Source organism: Populus alba, chromosome 2, assembly GCF_005239225.2.
Source record: "Populus alba chromosome 2, ASM523922v2, whole genome shotgun sequence".
In the NCBI taxonomy this organism is placed as follows: domain Eukaryota; kingdom Viridiplantae; phylum Streptophyta; class Magnoliopsida; order Malpighiales; family Salicaceae; genus Populus; species Populus alba.
Genome location: NC_133285.1, coordinates 6,707,219 through 6,725,826, shown reverse-complemented (window position 1 = coordinate 6,725,826; position 18,608 = coordinate 6,707,219). Strand labels below are relative to the sequence as shown.

The 18,608-nt window shown below is 33.1% G+C and overlaps 2 protein-coding genes across 4 annotated transcripts; both read left to right on the top strand.

The window, feature by feature from the left end:
- Positions 1–4,716: 4,716 nt before the first annotated feature.
- On the top strand, positions 4,717–9,012 carry LOC118042150 (COP9 signalosome complex subunit 7). 3 transcript variants are annotated; one of them, XM_073407777.1, is made up of 9 exons: positions 4,717–5,094; positions 5,192–5,267; positions 6,169–6,257; positions 6,788–6,877; positions 7,120–7,164; positions 7,279–7,349; positions 7,857–7,995; positions 8,431–8,536; positions 8,726–9,012. In XM_073407777.1, the coding sequence occupies exons 1-8, from the start codon at positions 4,936–4,938 to the stop codon at positions 8,500–8,502; spliced, it is 741 nt and encodes a 246-aa protein (XP_073263878.1). In that variant the 5' UTR covers positions 4,717–4,935; the 3' UTR covers positions 8,503–8,536; positions 8,726–9,012. The 3 variants fall into 3 exon arrangements, with proteins under 3 accessions (XP_073263878.1, XP_034905624.1, XP_034905626.1); XM_035049733.2 differs by having other exon boundaries at positions 4,718–5,094; positions 8,448–8,536; XM_035049735.2 differs by having other exon boundaries at positions 4,719–5,094; positions 8,428–8,536.
- Positions 9,013–13,286: 4,274 nt separating this feature from the next.
- Positions 13,287–15,152, top strand: LOC118042149 (uncharacterized). The gene is made up of 3 exons (XM_035049732.2): positions 13,287–13,573; positions 13,651–13,941; positions 14,270–15,152. Exons 1-3 carry the CDS (start codon positions 13,466–13,468, stop codon positions 14,834–14,836), a joined length of 966 nt encoding a protein of 321 aa, XP_034905623.1. The 5' UTR covers positions 13,287–13,465; the 3' UTR covers positions 14,837–15,152.
- Positions 15,153–18,608: the final 3,456 nt, after the last annotated feature.

Below are 18,608 nucleotides of genomic sequence, written 5' to 3'. Positions count from 1 at the left end.
TCTTTCACAGTATCTTGCCTTCGTATTTTGGGCCTTTTCCAATCCTTTCAGACCCCAACCTGCTTAGCTTAGGACTTTTGGTCAGCATCCGATTCTTATGATGAGATCAGATCTTTCTTTCAAGATATTCCTTGTCTTTATTTTCTTTGAGCATCTTCTGACCAAGGGTTTTTCTACTTCTTTTTTTGTTAATGGGGATCGGCGGGGATAGTGGCCAAACTTCCCGGTCCTGAATTTCTTGTCTTCTATCTGTCATCGAATACGAACCAGAATGGTGGTCTGGGAAATTACACGCCGTGACTGAGCTTTGTAGCTGTGGAAAGCTTACCACTTCCACCGATTGGTACTGTTCTTCACCTGAAAATAATGCCCTGTGGGACGACCAAGTTCAAGGGCCTTTTTATTTACTGTTTTTATAAACCTTAAAAACAGTCCACAGGGAGCCCAAACTTGCTGCGTTAACTGTAAACAGGGAGGTGTAAAAGCTGCAAGAAATGAATAATTTCCCCTGAACTTAGATGATTAACAGCGTCCACCAGAACTACAAAAGGTGGAAAGCAGGCAGATCCATGGCGAGCAGCAATCCAAAGAAAATGATGAGCAGTACTACTGTTTTCATTTAAAAAGCAAACCAAGGTGGGCCATTTTCCCAGACCCGACTCAAGCAGGGTACACACTTATGTCTGTGGGACCAACTGCAAGCAAGACGCATCAAGATGATGAACAGGGGCTTCAATCAGTAATCAGGAAAGATAGACACAAACTTGCCACCTCACTTTCCCTCCCTCGGGAGAGCCTTGATGTGTTTTTTAGCTCAAAGGCAATCTATGCGATAAATCCTGCTTTGCCAGACTGTCTATCTGTAGTTGATCTTCGTTTTCTTTACCCAGCCCAATTGATTTTTTTTTAATTTTATTTTTTAAAAAAGAAAGAGCTAATAGTTTCTTCAGGCTTCCCCACTGAGTCCAATGGGAAACTCGATGAGCGTTGAGCTGCGCATCGAAGATAGCCCTATCCCCACTCTATATCCCCTCTACGAAGTTTTGAGCTCAAGGATCCCAAGTTTTGGAATCCCAAGCTTTGGGTCGTATGTTTGAATTGGAATCAATGGTATATAATTTGCTTGTAATATGATAAATCCTTCTCCGACAACGTTTGATTTTATCTTGAACGCCAACATCCTCTGTCCCCAGAACAGGAAACCTAACACCAAGCATACTCCCCATGAAGAAGACACCTCTTAAGTTTGCGTATCGTCTCTTAACTCAAACCCACTAATCTCTATCGCCCATTCTTTTTCTCAAGGATGATTCAGAAGCTAGAATCTTAATCGTCCACGAAGAAAGGCAAGCAAAAGGATGAGGGAAAAGAAGGGGAAAAGTAGGGGGAAAATACATTTAAAAGCAACCAACCATTTGCAAGAGGGCATACATTTTCCACAAGAGAGGTGAGGTCCCACCACAACAATTTCTTTTGCCAAACAGCTAGCACAAAAAAAAGGACCTGTCTTGTGGAATCACAAGAAGTCATCGAAATACCTTACGAGACTTTTTAGCTAAACACTTATTAGTGATTACTGGCTTGAGAAACTCTTTGAAGACTTTTACCTGAGAAATCCAACGTGGTTGACCGGCACGTGCCAGTTGCACGTGCTTCTTTGATACAACTTGTTCGACCGAAGTTGGAATGGTACCAGCATGGTTTGGCGTAGCCTCGAGTTTCATGGCAATGCTACTGCTGAGGAAGGGTTGGTCACGTGCAGCCGGTTCTTGGTTGTGAATATTAAGATTAATCCTTTTGTAAATTGATGGTATAGTTTAACTGATCAGATTTTAAATTTGTTTTTTAAAAAATTACCAGTTTAAATTTTATAAATCTCAAAATTATTAAAAATTTATATAATTGTTAATTTTATAACTCGTGAAATTGATCAAAAATACGTGTAAGCTACTTAAATAATTACATATTAATATAAAAAAATAAATTAATTCCTTCTGGCGAATCAAGTAGTAAACATGGCATCCATCAGCAAAAGTAATGGGAGCTTGATATGCTCATCCAGGCGTATTCAAGTGATAATAAAATAAGAGAAAGAGATAGCTGGATTGGTATGACTATATTTTCCCACTTGTTTGTTCTTGTACTGAACCTTTTTCACGTTCAAAACCACCAAAGTTTTGTGCGGGGGCATGTGTTCCATTTTCCAAAAATAAAATCCTTCTTCATATTCAAAGAACTTCACATGTAAAAGAAACAGGGTTCAAAATTACTCGAGGGATTTAGCAATATCCCTCGTTTGGGATGCTGAGGAATATTCTTAGCTTGAACTGCTCACAGTAGAAGAACACTGCTGTTGAAAATGTTTTTGAAGCCCAGCTGACTGTAGCACGGGTCGAATCTGGATCCAAATACATGAAAACGCGTTCTGCTAGTATAACTGTTTGGGAACGTGGTTTCCAAAAAAAATTAATTTTTTTTTAAAAAATTTAATATGATTTGTATGTTTTGAATTCGTTTTGATGTGCTGCTAATTTAAAAATAATTTTTAAAAAATAAAAAAATATTAATAAAATATATTTCAGCACGAAAAATTATTTAAAAAACAAACATTTCCCATTACTGCCAAACACATAAATAGCATGCTGATCCTGCCAGTACGTATCAGAATGAATACAAATAATAAAAATCCACAAGAAAATGATCTGGAAAAATGAATACGAGGAGAAACTTTTCTGAGGTAAAATTGCCAAGTTTCTAGAACATCATGCAGAACAATGAACATAATCAGTCGAAAGGCCAAAGCAAAGTGGTTTGAGAAGTCAGAAGGAACCTCAAAAGCTACTTGCCTACAGATATGAATCATGAAAAGAACACCCTTTGACAAGTTGAGCTGCATGAGATGGCTAAAATCATCACAATGACTACTAAACATGTTAGGGTTCTAAACAAGCTCAAACGCAAAAAAGCACCGAACTACGTAAGCTAATGGAATTTGACTTGGTTAGAGAAAATGGGATTCGGGACTGCGCATAGAAAAGCAAGCTATTGCTAGCAGAAGCCACCTGAGCAAAAAGCTTCGTGGCACTGATAAAACATAATAATCCCATCATTTTAAGCAAATATCAATAAACCTATGGAAGCGAGCCGTAAAATCTGCTTCTTTGTATCATATTCCATCAATATTCAATTCACCGTCAATAAACCATAATTTTGAAATCTAGATCAGCCCAGCAGGTTGATTTGAAACCTAGTTGATCTGAACTTGAAACCAATCTAAATCTAAATAAAAACTCGTTAAAAAATTAACCTGATAAAATCTAATTGACCTAATAAATCAACCCAAAACCCATACAATATGGGAAAACCCGGCTATATAAACATGATATTACAATCGCTTGATGTTGCTTCTTGTTCAGTGGAAAGCCAGAACAAACGGGCAAAATAGCCCTAAAGTAGTGTTTTGTATGCTGTGCATTAATGGACTATACATGACATTTTTTTGTGTGGCTTTGTACTGTGCATCTATATACAATACAAAAATTAATTTTATAATATTCAAAGTTATTCTAAAGAGAAATTTATATTCCACTGAAAAATATAGGAGAAACTTGTCAAATTCTCCTTCAATCAAACATTAAATTTATTATTCTGTTAGAAATATGGTGAATTCATTATACAATTAAATCTGAAACACTAAAAATATATCCAAATGATAGAATATATCATTTTATTTTAAGGGTAAAAAAGTTACTATCATGTTAAAAATTTATGTGAAGACCAATCTATCTTCAATAAATTCAACGATATCAATTGAATCCTCATGAAAATATAAAAACATCCTAAAAAATAATACTTTCTTAGTTTTGTGAAGAAGAGCTTATAATATTTTTCCAATTCAATGAGTCTAAAGTCACAATATAAGATCAATGCCTTTTAGTTTTTTTTAATAATATTATTCTACTTGATAATTATAATTTTTTGAAATTAAACTTATTATTAGATATTTAGATTCACTTCAGCATGCTAGTTTTTAAAAACAAAGTAATGTAAATAGTTGCCGTAGACACATAAATATCTTACTATTAATTAGATATTTTAAATTTTAAAGATACAAAAGTAAATTTATTTATATTCTTTATAAATTTCCAATGTGAATCTATATTTTCAATCAAATATAACTGTTTTTAACACTGTATATTTTGTGGAAATATTTTACTTTAAAATAACATATTTTTTAAAAATTATTTCTAACATTAACATATTAAAAAAAATTAGAAATATAAAAATATTAATTTTAAATAAAAAATATATATATGTATATAATTTTTTTTTTAAAAATTAGAATTACATTACCAAACAACACTGCTTGAAAGTATGATTATGGTTGTTTTTTAAAATACTTTTCATTTAGAAATGTATCAAAATAATATTTTATTATTTTTTAAAAATAATTTTTAATATTAACATATTAAAATGATTAGAAAATATTAATAAAATATTAATTTTAAATAAAATATTTTAATTTTTAATTTTTTTTAAAATATTTTTAAAACACAAAAATAATCAGGTTAGAGTGGAGTTAACAAATCCTCCTTTAATTCCACAGCAGCAACGACAACTCGTTTGTCTTCAAAGGAAACATCGCATTCTGTTCTGTTAATGCTTACCAAAAAAAAAAAAAAATCACCTTCATAAGCAAACAAATTAATAAATAAACAAAAAACCAGCCTTTTCTCCTTCCAGTTCACACATCAAGAGTGCTAAATTCCCACTCCTCTCTCTTCCAATTCCTCCTCACAAGCCCTAACCCCCTCAATCCCAATCAGAAAACTCCGTGACCCTCTCAATGTCCTGATCCTATCCACAAATTCCTTATATTCATCCGACTAAGGCTTGTGAAGAAGGCTGGTCGCCTTCCGATTTTTTTTAGAGAGAATGGACATCGAACAAAAACAAGCAGAACTCATCGATCACTTCGTAAATCAAGCATCCACTTTAAAAGCCTCCGCTCTTTGGCCTCTTATTATCGAAGCCACTTCTCATCCTTCTCTCTTTGCCTTCTCTGAGATTCTTTCCGTCCCCACCGTCTCCGAGGTGTTTTCGTTTATCCATTACTTTCCTGCTAATATCTTCTCCATGTTGTTGGAGGGTACTTTTGGTGTCTTAATTTAGTTTTGAAATTTTCTGACAGCTCCAAGGAACGGAGAATTCTTTGTACCTCGATGTTCTTCGGTTGTTTGCTCACGGAACCTGGACTGACTACAAAAGTAAGCATTCAAGCTTTTCCTTCTTCTTTTCCCTCTATTTGTTTTCGATTAGTTTCCGTTCTATTTTAATTATGTATGTGAATTCATATTGGGTTTCCAATTGCAGAAGAAAATAATCTTGATTAATTCTTTATATATCTGTGTGTGTGTGTGTGTGTGTGTGTGTGTGTGTGTGTGTGTGTGTGTGTGTGTGTGCACTTGATAATCTGACATGGAGAACTTGAGTTAACTAGTTTTGTTGCCGAAGGAGATTCGTGAATCATTGTTTGGGGAAGTTTATTGAATGACTGTAGTTACTCGGTTTTCTTGTTATCGGTAATATGCGAGCCAATGGGCTTCATTTGAAGATGGACTTTGATTTTTCTTGGTTCGGATTAACCAAATGCAACTTTGATCATTCCAGCCGTGGACTCCTTAGCTTTTGAACTGGTTATACTAATGATGAATGGGTCTTACTAGGAGCAACTGGAAATCAAATATTCTATGTTCAACTAACTTGTTTTTTCCCTGCACTTGCTGAACTACTGCTGTACTTAAATATTTGTATTTATTGCTTTTCCTTCTTTACGTGTTCTTGTTCTTGCTTTTGGTATGCCTCGTGATAAACATTTACGTGGACATGTACTTGAAAGTCTGGTTCTTAACTGTAACCAGGTAGCTTGAAATGAGATTCTTGAAGAGCCGGGACCTCAACAGCTGTTGTTTTTCTAATGGAGTACATGAAATGAAAAGAAATTTTGTGTTGTCATTACTACAATATGCGATGGTGTAGATAATAACATGTTCTTGTATTCTGGCCATATTTTTTCAATAACAAGGTCCTTGCTGTTGGTTTTTCTTTTTCTCCCATTTCTCTTGTTTTTGAGACTATAATGGAATGGACAAACTTTTTTGCTTATAGATAATGCTGGTCGTCTTCCACAATTGGTTCCTGATCAGGTCCTCAAGCTAAAGCAACTTACTGTGCTTACCCTGGCTGAAATGAACAAGGTATATTTCCTTGTATTATGAACCCTAACTACAGAAATGAATTTTATTATTTGAGTAGCTAATTTGCCTTCTGGACTGGCTCATGGAATCTTGCGACCAAAAAGTTAATGACGCAACTCACAAGATGTGTCAGCAGTTATCTTAAAAAAGAAAGAAAGAAAGAAACATGCAGTAAATTATCACATAATTTAGAGGAGTTACTCATTCTAGTTGGAGCTAAAATCTAAATTCAGTTTTAATAAATCCAGTCAAGCTACTGTAATTTTCTCTGAAGTAAAATTGGAATTGGTTTTGAGCTTGGAATGTGACTTAAGTGTTTGAAAATTCAAAATCTTAAACTATGTTATTGATTCATATAAATATATGGAATAAGTAGATTTCATACGTTGACAATTACTGTTATTTTTAATTTATGCTGTACCACTAGTTTAAAAGCTGATTGTTGCATGTTTCTTCTGCTCTTTTGAATCAGAATATTTACTGACCTCTTGGTCCTCACCATTTAGATTGTTCTGATGTTTGTCCTTTAGGTGCTACCCTATGATCAGCTAATGCAGGAGCTAGATGTTACAAACGTTCGTGAACTTGAAGATTTTCTTATCAATGAGTGCATGTATGTGGTAGGTTTTCTGCCAGCTGCATTTCATTCCTTTTACAACCATGATTGTTTTTTCTTCCCACTTTTTTTTTTCTGTGGGAAAATGGAGTTGATTGGGCTAACAAAATGTATAAATTTTTTTATGGTGTTGTAGTTCTTTCAGTTTCCTATTTTCTTTCTAGACTATTGTAATACATGAATTAGGATTATGCTAGTCATCCTGCTCATTTTCTTTTCTTTCTTTGTTTTTCTAACTCTGTTCAGGGAATAGTACGAGGAAAGCTAGATCAGCTGCGAAGGTGCTTTGAGGTCTGTGAATGAATGTGCCATCAGCTTGCCTTCAGCTGTATTCTACTATATCTTTTTACCCTTATCAAACATTTTAAAGCTTATATGATGTCTTCTTTATTAATTGACGTGTAGGTCCAATTCGCTGCCGGTAGGGATCTGAGGCCTGGACAACTTGGGAATATGTTACAAACACTATCCAACTGGTATCGTCTTTAGTTGACAAGCATTGTCATATCCTCTTAGATTATTTTGTGTTGTATGCCTGGCTGCAAAATGCCCCAACCCATATGGATTTGGGAACTGCTACTCTATTTTTATTCATTAAACACAATAATCTGCTTTAAAACCCTTTGTGCATGGAAGACCTTAATATTTGAACATGTTGGAGCATTCCATAGATGCCTGGTAAAGTTACTTGATTCTTCACCTCCCCTGGGTAATGTTTTTCTAACATGTTCCTTCGGCAATTTATCAGTCTGTTTTGACTAGTTTTTCAATTTCAAGTTAATTTGTCATGTGTGACCTTGTACGTTCTGCTGTTAGATGACAGTTCTTGATACTAGCCTTTAAATAATAATGAAAGTTTCTTTCCAACTCGTTTAATGTTTTGTTTTCTTGCCCATCATGTTTTTCTGAATATGATGTTCATTCTTTGTGTTTAAATCTGTTAGGTGAGCTCCATATCTAACTTTATACCCATGGATGTCTAGGTTGGCTACATCAGATAATTTACTTGTCTCAATTCAAGAGAAGATAAAATGGGCTGATTCTATGAGTGAATTGGATAAGAAGCACCGAAAGGATGTAGAAGATAGGGTGGAAGAAGTAAAGAAGTCACTCTCCCTCAAGGTCAGTTGAATCCAGTTTTACATTCAAGCATTATCCATGGAGAATGATATGATATTCTTTTTAAGAATAAAAAATCTGAAACAAATAATTATGCATCCTTGCACATGAAGTAGTGTCATGGAGCATCATGTTATCTGAAAGAAATAACTGGATATTCCACCACAAATCATATGTAGGTAGGTTGTGCATCATTTTTTAATTTATGTAGGCTGGAGCTATTATCAACTAGATTAACATGACTTGCTTATCTTTGCTAGCAATGTTTCAACTAGATAAATGCAAAAAATCTTTGTTTATCTGGGAATATGAGGAGGTTTATCTTTATTTTCCTCGGTTGGAATCTTGTGGTAGCAAATTCAATTAGTACATGACAAGGAGTCTTATTCAGTTACTGGATATGTTTGTCGATGTGTCTTACTTACGTTGTGGCAGAAGTTACAAACTGTAAGCAGGCAGACATTGACTTCCGAGGGCACGAGGAGATCTACTCTGAACCTGGTGGAGTGATGGACTATGAGGAAGACCGAAGCCGACCCAAGAGGTATTTTTTCACTTCCATTCTTGTGGTTCAATCTATGCATGCACTGTCATCTTGTTGATATCACTTAATGGTCTGGGGAATATCAATTATCAAATTAGTTAGGGAATACTGAATTATAAATGCTTGTCTTAGTGTCCAACCGGGGACTGGCTTCGATCTAGTGTTTTACTGGTTATTCGGAAATTGCAGGAGACGACATCCAATGTCTTGAAGATATAGATATAGATCATGGAACTCATTGGATACATGTCCTCATGACTTGCCTGATTATTGTTCATGGCATACCAACAGCAACTGATTGCAGCTTTTGGAGATGGTGATATTACCAGACAGTGAATTTGTTTTTGCCACTCTAGACTGATATTTGAAGATTGTACCTCGTTTTGAACCTATTATTGTTCCTATTGAGTTGTAAAGAACAAAACCAGATTTGTTGGTGCGGCGGAAAACTTTATGAAGTCGGATTGTTGTTCTGATTTCTTGCCTCTCGACGTAGTTCTTCAATCAGTGATAAAATATCTGCTCTTATATAGTCTAGCTGCATCCTTTATGAAACCGCAAGACTCATTTTGCGGTAAAAAAATTCTCCTTCGGATCCTGTATTCCACTTCATTGTCGAAGTATGATTATAGTTTATCATCCCATCGACTTGGATGAAATAATTGAGAATAATAGTACGATAATTTATAAAAGAATATTTGTTGCAACAGAAACTTGTCCTTTTTATGTGGAGATTAATTTGTTGTGCAATCCTACAATTTAGGTTAAGACTAGTTGTCTACCGTGTTATGCAGCGGGTTTGATCTTTTTTATTTTCTCCATAAAATATAAGCTCAGGTGTTGCAAATGTGATTCAAAAAAAGAAGAAAAATTCGTACTTGGGTTATACATCTGATTGAGTTAAATGATCTAGTTTTATCTTAACTAGATAATAAAAAACTTGGTAACAACAATAAATGGATCAAATTATATATATAAAAAAGATCACAATAACCTGAAATTTTATTATTTTCAAATAGAAATAATGATATAGCTCAATTCCTGACTTATTAAATATTGAAGGGTGAAATTAGATAAAAAAAAAAAAAGAATTTAAAAATTAGCCCGAATCGATCTAAGTTAACATGATAAATTTATGATCTTGGTAATTAAGGTCGAGCCAACCCAAGTTATCCTACTAAATCAGTAATTAAAGTTATAAGATAATGATAACCCGATAGAAAAGAAAATCACAAAGCCCACTAAAAAAACAAATATTAACCTGAGTTAACTATTCAAATTTTTTATCCACGTCATTAGATTAGAAGCATCTTATCTAGAAAAACTATAAAGTATAATTCTCAATCAATCAAATATAAAAAGAAAAAAAAAAGTTTTAATTATAGAAAATGATTAAAAAAAAACAATTAAAAAAATAAGGATCAAAATTGAAACATAAAATAAGTTTTGTTTTTTTATTGAATGGTGAAAATGAAAAGAAAAAAATAAATTTGATGTTTGATTGAAGGATGAAATTGAAAATAAAAATCAATTTAACAAAAGGAACAAACAAATAATCAAAAGAATGAGGATTAAAATTGAAATAAGAAATACAAATTTTTTTTTTTATTGAAGGTGAAATTGAAATGAAAAATCAATTTAACAAAAGGTACAATTTTTTTCAAAAGAATGATGACTAAATTGAAAAAAATATATACGACACTTTGGGATTGAATGATAAAATTGAAAACAAATAAAACTTCTACAAAATAACCAAGAATAAAAATTAAAAATCAAAATAATAATGATTGAAGTTGAAAAACCAACAAAAAAGGGATCAAATTGTAATTTTAAGGAGAGAAGAAAAGAAAGGAAAAAAGAAGAAAGAAAGCCCTACTAGTGACAAATTGCCCTACCACCATCTATACGCGTCGCATCAACAGGAAGATAATACAGCGATGCTTCCAAAGGTATTTTGGTCATTTTATTATGTGTTTATTTTTATTTTTATTTTTTATGTTGATTTAAATACCAAATTGCTCCTCAGCTGACATAATAATAATAAAAAAATCATTGTGAAAATATAAAACAACCTATTGATGGTAGTTTTTAAATTTATGCTTGTGAGGGCATTTTGGTCGTTTCATTATACCTTCTATTGGGTTCCTGAATACATACATTTAACATAAATTAAGAAACAAAATTATTCAAGAGTCCCTATGATCCCATTAGATGAATCTAGAGTTGTTTAGAGATTTATTCCTCCGTATTATGATCCTTATCTTTATGGAAAGTTTTTTTTTTTTTTTATGTAGATTGTGTTTACTAACATCTCCTTTTATTAATAATACATACTATATAAACTTTTTGCCTTTAATAGTTGTTTGCACTTCAATCTTGATGGTGTTTAGAGAAGTTGTTATCAATTCAAGGTATATTAATATGTTTTGTTTTGGTCCCCTAAAATTAAGGTTTTTCATGAATGTATTAGAGTCACAAGAAGTTGTTTGTATGTGTTTTGGAGATTATTCTCCATGTTTATGAAAATATAGATGCTTATATCTTGCCACAATTGCTTCCTGTACTCATATATGATTTTTCATGACTTATTTGACTTTGAGAAGAGTTTTATTCGTGAGTGCATATAGTCATTAAAACTAGAATTAGCTCCACTTATCAAGGACTTTATAGTCACAAACTCAAATAAGCCTTTTACTTTGAGCATCTCTTCATTGAATATCTTTAGATATGCGCTAGTACTTTCTCCTTCTATTTGAGTAATTATAAAGAGTTTAGTTGAGCTATTTCTAGTAGGTATGTTCGTGCTAAAATAAGCAATCAACTCGTTTCATAGGTCAGATAAGTTAAGTATGGAATTGGGTTCTAAACTATGGTATATGGCTTATTCAAATTCATAAAAACATTATGGGGATGATTTTGCTCATTGTGTTGCTAACTTGTATCACCAATTCTAGATTGCTTTTGACATTCTGCACATGTTCTTTAAGGTTAGTGAAAATATTATAATTATCTAGGTTCATCTTCACGGCAAAAATTTCCTATGAAAGACAAATGATTAATACGTTATGGCAAAATAAAAAATCTCCTATTTGGTGAGCATTATTTTTGTTCTCCTCTCATCATGGTCTTTTATGTTCATTGACCACTTGAGAAAATTCATAGATAGTGTTGCGTGCAGCTATGACTAGGTATAACCTTTTTGTTTTTATTTATTAAGATTATATTTGGAGAATCCTATATGTGAATGCTCACCGTGATGGTGAGACCAAATCCTTGGCATAATAGAGATGAGGTGGTACTCTCATCTACTCTTGCACGTTATTTTATTCAGTCCGCTTTAGAAAATAAATTTGCATATGCACTTGTGGTGGAACAAGTGGTATTATGGTTTGTGGTGGTGGGGTAAGAGCTTTGAATTGCAGCTGAGTAGCATGAACAACTTCAGTAGGAGCTCTCATTTGTTGAGCTACTAATAGGGATATATGAAAGCTAATGATAATGATAAGAGATTAATCACTCGTTCCTGTAGAGTTTCTAAATTGCAAGTCATGAAAAAACTTAGAACAAATGTATGAGAAAATGAACTATTTTTTGTCAGTTGTTTCACAGACAATGTTATTGAAGAAGTTGAAACTTTAAAAAAAGCCAAGCTTCTCACAACTAATAATGACAATAGATTGATAAATAGATCAGGAAGATTGGAACAAATAAGATATGGTTCACCTTAAAAAACCAAGTTCTTTATGTGTTTTTTGTGACCTTTCAATGCTTGAATTAATGTAATAATGGAAGAGGATAAATAAGATAAATACAAAGAATTAAAGTAAGAGGCTATAGAGAATAAGGTTTTTTTTTGTGATCCGTCTTTGATACACATATGATAGGGTATTTATATACTTTAGGTAATATTTTTTAGTCGTTTAGTTAACATATTCATGGGCTTCTCTCTGACCCACGTGTCTGGGCATTTTTAATAGTCTCATGGCTTTTATCTATTGGCCGTTTGTTTATTTTATTGGTTATTCGTTTTTTTTTTTCAATTTTTTTTTAATATTGGGTTTTTTTATTGAATTTTATTATTTAGTATCAGGTTTATTGTGAATTTTTTTTTGAATTTACTATCATATAATTAAATAAAAAACTTAATTTAATCCATTAGAATCTATAACCTAGTTCACGAAGCTTGATGAATTTATTAGGATGAACCCAACATGTTTATTTTTTTTTTTTGGTTTTTTTTTTTAGACTTACCTAGTTAACAAAGTTATATCAAAACAACTTCTATTAGATTTAATTTAAAACTTTGACTAAATAAAGAGTCATTTTTTTACTTTTTAATTATTATACCGAGTCTAAATATTTTTTTTTTACCTTTTGTACCCAAGCCTCAACGTCAATAAACTAGTTTTAAACTATACTAGATATGTTATGTAAGAAACAATGTAAAATTCCTTTTAATCAAGCCAAGTACATTTGCATGTAGCGGGCAGTTTGTTTTTTCTTCTCGCCGGTAAAAGTTCATCTTTTTCCAACACAATTATTGGTTGCATTCCAACTTTATTTAGAAAAGGGCCTCCAGTTTTTTTGTGGTAAGACCATAAAGTGTGGTAAGCCCAGATTAATAAATCCAACCCTAAATTTCTTATTGGATCCAACGCTTATAATTATGGGATCCCAAGCCCATCAAAATAAACTCAACGGGCCTACTTAATTGCCTAGACCGAAAGTAAAACAAAACACACAGGCCTAATTAAGAAATAGACCCTTTCAAGACCATGACCCTCTCTTTTTTAACCACCCTCTGTACGGCAAATGTCGCTCCTATAATCGTAGTGCCCATCACATGTTTGTTAAAATTCTCAGCTGAAACCTTTTTCGTTCTTTTGGTGTGTGTGGTTTCTTGTTTTCTCTTAAACAGTTGAATCATCAATGGACTGTTGGACTGGTGTTTTGAAGGTCCCATTGGCACCTAGCAGCACAAGTTACTGCAGAGTTGCAGTATCTCTCTGCCTCTCAACTGCTTCCAAAACCCTTGCTGTAAGTTCCTTTTCTATTTCCACTTTGAAGAATTTAAAAAATAAAAATTGAATTATTTAAATTTATTTGAAACCCAGGTACCTTCTGCAAATGCAATTTTTTTCAATGGAGATAGAGCTGAAGGGACCAAGAATCCAGTGATTGAGAGATTGTCTGATTTGCAAAAAATAGCTCAAATTTTGGTGTCTAAACTTGGTGGTTGTGTTAATGCATATGTTATTGAGGCTCCTGTTTTTAACGGGCCTTTTGCCGTTTATAAGGATTTTATTCCATCTGTGAATCGATATGGGGAGCCAAAATCCTATAATCCAGTCGGATTCCCGGCTTCCAACTCAACCGTCTCGGTCTTACTGAATTGCCTGAAAGAGGTATGTTTTATTGTCATATCAATAATTCAAGCTCCATAAGGTGTATTGAGGATAGCTACGAAGCTGACGCGAAAGCTTGTTTTCCCCCCACCTATTTGCAGTTTCTTGTATGCCATAATATGTTGATTTTGCTGTCTGTTAGAAATTCACAAGTGTACCTGATATGGTGGTAAATTATTGTATTATTCTGGCATAAATCAACTTGTTACTTTCTTTTCCCTGGTTTACTGCTTTGAGAATCCATAGTTGCTTTGGTTTTGCAGTGTATTCTTGCAAGGGAGTAATAATTATTGATGTCAATCAATATCCTGAATTTGTGTTTTTGCAGGCTAAGAAAGTGATTCCAAGAAGAGAGCAAGAATCGTTGACAGATAGCGTATCATTTAATCAGCCGAAAACATACATCCTTGGATTTAGCAAGGGTGGCACCGTGCTTAACCAGCTAGTTGCTGAGCTAGGCTCGTTAGAAGTAAAATCTCATATGAAACCACAGCCAGCCAGTGGAGAATTTTCGAATGTTGAAGAAGATACTCAAATCATTCCGACTACTAAAGAAGGGCTTTTAAACAGCATTTCGGAGATCCATTATCTGGATGTTGGTTTAAACTCTGCTGGTGCTTATATCACCAATCACGATGTGATTGAGAGGATATCAAAACGTCTTATGCAAGGCGCTCCTGGAATTCGTTTTGTCCTCCATGGAACTCCTAGGCAATGGTGTGATAGCAACCGAGTTTTGATACGTAATGAAAAGGACAAACTAGTTCATCTGCTTGAATCTGAATCTCGCAGAAGTGGCGGGAAATTGCAGGTGAGTGAGAAATTTTATTTTGGTGACAGGCCTCCTAGTCTGCAAATGCACTTTGAAATCATTGAAGATATGGATGTCCGTTGAATATTCCATAATCTGCATATTCTAGGTGACGCCATGACTGCCGCAAACTGTAAACTGCTACTTGTTGGATTAGATGATAACTAGTTAGTTGCTTCACGCGTTTCCGTGGAGAAATTTTTTATAGTGTTACTAAAACTCATCTAGCCCGGCGAATTAACATGTTGATCCATTGACATGATCTCTAGCCCGGTTAGTTTTCAAAATAAATGAGGCCGAAATTTACCCGATGTAATCTAATGATCTAAGCAATTTGAAAAGTGTATCTATGATATGATTGACTAGGTACAAATCCAGTTAGACTTTTTTCTTCTAAAAATACATTCAAAATGACATTGATTTTAATTTTTTTTTAAACAACTGTAATTTGAATTCATCTAGTTTTACTCGGGTTAAACTAGAGTGATGAGTCTTATTGATTTTGATAATTTTGTTTTTTGAAATTAAATTTTTTATTTAAATATATAATATTAAAAATAAACGTAAATTATGGAGAAAAGTGTTTCTTGTGTTTAAAAAGTTTTTTGCGCATGAGCCTATGAGCATAGTAAAAGAAACGGTGACATGCTTATAGTAAGAGCATCTCCAAATAATAAAAGCTTTTTAAAAGAGTCAAGTAATTGACAAGGTGTTTTTTGCATAATATAAATATGACTCTTTATTTATGTGCACTTTATTGGAAAAAATCATTTTAATAATCTATTTATATTTTAATATATTTAATATTAGCACTTTTTTTTTATAGAAAAACTATTGAAAAAAATTGATTAGTATATGTATAATACTGATCGCAGGGAAAAAGGAATGTTTTTATTACAAACGAAGAAATGGCCTCCAACGTTGGGCATGGGTGACTTCAAGATTAGTATGTATCTTGTTTTGGAGGATTGGTGTAGACGCCCTTTGGAGTTTGGAATGTTGAAAAAAGAAGCATATTTTTTAAAATATTATTTTTAAAATTAAATATTATTTTAATATATTTTTAAATAAAAAAATATTTTAAAAAATAATTGTAATCATATTTTTAAACAACCTCTATACCAGATAATTCAAGTGTTTTACATTTTAAAAGCATAATGTAAAGATTACACTACTTATAAAAAAAAAGGTCTTTTTAATTTTTCTGGTAATTAATAAATTGAAAGGAGTGATTTGATGTTTTGAATAAGATAAATATTTTAAAAAAATTACTAGTGCTTTTAGCGTCACACCACCATCAAATGTTGTCTGTTGAGGTGGTGTTGGAAGTGCCTCACTATTCTTTTTTTATGGTGTTGCTCATGTCGATAGTGACATAATGATCTGGTTGTGATTATTTTTATATCAAATTTAGTTTTTTAATTTTTTAATTGTTTTTTTTTTCTTTTTCATTAAGAAGAGTTGGAATTTTGTGTTGTTATTTATATGGTTTTTCCTTCTATAGCGTTAGTTTCAGGTTCATGATTAGGATCATAAATTTTGAAGATTAACACTGTTAGTTCCGGTTTTTTTTTTTTTTTTATCTTTTAATATTTAATTTATTGAGAATTACTATTTGTTTAATCTTTTTTACATGGGATTATCTTAATTGTAAGCTTAATAGATTAACCAGGTTGGCTTAAATTTTTTTTCTTTACTTTTTTTAATTCTAAATAATAATATTTTATAATTTAATTTAATTTTATATGAGACATTTAGACTGTACGTAAATATACATTCTAATCCAAATGGACTCGTTATTTTATTTTATTTTTGCCTTTTTACGTTAATTTTTTTTTGTGGGTATGTGTGAATTGACAGTGCACGGGTTATTTTAAGCCGATGCGCGAGAGAGATTCGGCGGCATATAATCTGGTGATTGGTGGATATGTTGAAGTAGGAGATATGGATTCTGCGAGAAGTTTGTTTGATGAGATGCCGGAAGGGAATGTGATTTAGTATGATTTAATTATGGGTATTCCAATAATGGTGATGTTAATTTGATCTGCTAGGGTTTGTTAATTTGATGCTATATATGCCAGAGAAGAACTTGGTCTCTTGGAATGCGATGATTGGTGGATATTGTCCAATTAATCAGCTCCATGAAGCCTTAAAATTATTTCATGAGTTGCATTCAAGCACGGTGTATGAACCAGAAGAGTTTGGGTGCTTTGGAATTGGATGAAGAGGTACATCGTTTTTTTTGGAGGGAGAAACTTGATAGAGCTGTCACTTGTCGATGTGCGTGCAAAATGTGGAGAAATATCAAAAGCAAGAAGAGCTTCTGGCGAGACGCCTAAAAAGGAAACGGCTACTTGGAATGCTTTGATAAATGGGCATGCTTGTGAAGCGCTGGAGGCATTTTCAGAGATGCAAAAGCCAAATTATGACATAACCATGATTGGTACTGTTTTCTCTGCTTGCTGCCATGGTCGAATTTGGGCTTACCCCAAAAAGTGAGCATTATGGATGCCTAGTTTATTTATTAGGGAGGAAGGGTGCTTGGAGGAAGCTGAGAATTTGATTAGAAGTATATATGCCTTTGAAGCTAATGGGAACGATAGAAAGATGTGAATGAAATCAAGGGACTGATGAGAAGAAGTGGGGCGAAGGAGGAGGTTGGTAGCAGTGCTATAGAGTTTCAGAGTTCATATCTAGGGTTTAGCTCACCCACAATCGGATGTTATAGAGTCTGTCATAGGGCAATTGTGTATCCACATGACGGGTGCTGTGGTTACTCAAACTCCATAACCGAAGCAAGTTCCAGGAGCTGTGACTTTCTACGTTTTCAAGTGCAGGCCAAGGAGATCAGCGTCCTCTGAGAATTTGCAAAAAAACGACGTCTCCAACTCTAAATAAAATAAATAAATAGAGATACTGTACATTTAGATTGTTTAAGAATGGCTCGTTGCACCAACAAAAATGCATTTTTGTAGTAAACATGAACACGTACGCGTGCTTTGAGCATGATCATAGAATCCAACGGGCAATTTAAGTGTGTGTAATGGGCTGATTGTTTTCATTACAGGGCTCTGTCATCAACTCCTGTTATGTCCATATTTTGTTCTTTGGAACATTTTGAACAAATCTGTAGGAGGATAATACCGTTTATGAGACCAGTGTCTCATGTCTGCAATGGAGAGCAGATTGCGACATTTCAGCTGCTATTTCTCCGTTTAGCCGTGCCATTGTATACCAGTGCACTGTTTGGGGGATGTATGGAAGCTGTACAGAGTTTGGAATTAGAAGAAGACGATGTCTCTTGATACGGCATGACTGTTCAGAAAGACTGGTTATAAATGTTAAACAACCATCTTAATCCAATAAATTAAGTTGTTAGGTGATATTTCTAAATATAATTTATATTATTCTTTAATACACCCCTTTAAATAAAAACTTTTTAAACTTGAAATTTATACAGGTTTATATTATTTTATATGTAATTTTTTATCAAATAAATAGGGATGGTAATATTCGTATTCGTAACTGCTTAGTTATTAAAGTTTTGATATCATATTAAAAAATCATCTCAATTCAATAATTTAAATTATTAAATAATATTTTAAAATATAATTTATATTATTATCAAATAAAAATCAAGGCCAGAGTCTCTGTCAAACTGGGAATTCCTTCTCTAGTTTATACCATGCATTTACAGTGATATTACTTGTCATTTGTGTAATTATTTTGATTAAAGAAGGAACTCCTAGTATCCTTGTTAGATGTTCAGGCTATCGAGGCAGTCTGCAAACTAGGGATGGGAATGGGAATAGCAATTTTTGCCGAGTAAATTATAACTTAGTCCTTGAAGTTTAAC

Coding starts and splice junctions, on each gene's coding strand:
- LOC118042150 (XM_035049733.2), top strand. CDS start 4,936: ATGGACATCGAACAAAAACAAGCAGAACTCATCGATCACTTCGTAAAT. Junction 5,268..6,168: donor AACCTGGACTGACTACAAAA/GTAAGCATTCAA, acceptor TTTTGCTTATAG/ATAATGCTGGTCGTCTTCCA. Junction 7,350..7,856: donor TTACAAACACTATCCAACTG/GTATCGTCTTTA, acceptor ATGGATGTCTAG/GTTGGCTACATCAGATAATT.
- LOC118042149 (XM_035049732.2), top strand. CDS start 13,466: ATGGACTGTTGGACTGGTGTTTTGAAGGTCCCATTGGCACCTAGCAGC. Junction 13,574..13,650: donor CTGCTTCCAAAACCCTTGCT/GTAAGTTCCTTT, acceptor TTTGAAACCCAG/GTACCTTCTGCAAATGCAAT. Junction 13,942..14,269: donor TACTGAATTGCCTGAAAGAG/GTATGTTTTATT, acceptor GTGTTTTTGCAG/GCTAAGAAAGTGATTCCAAG.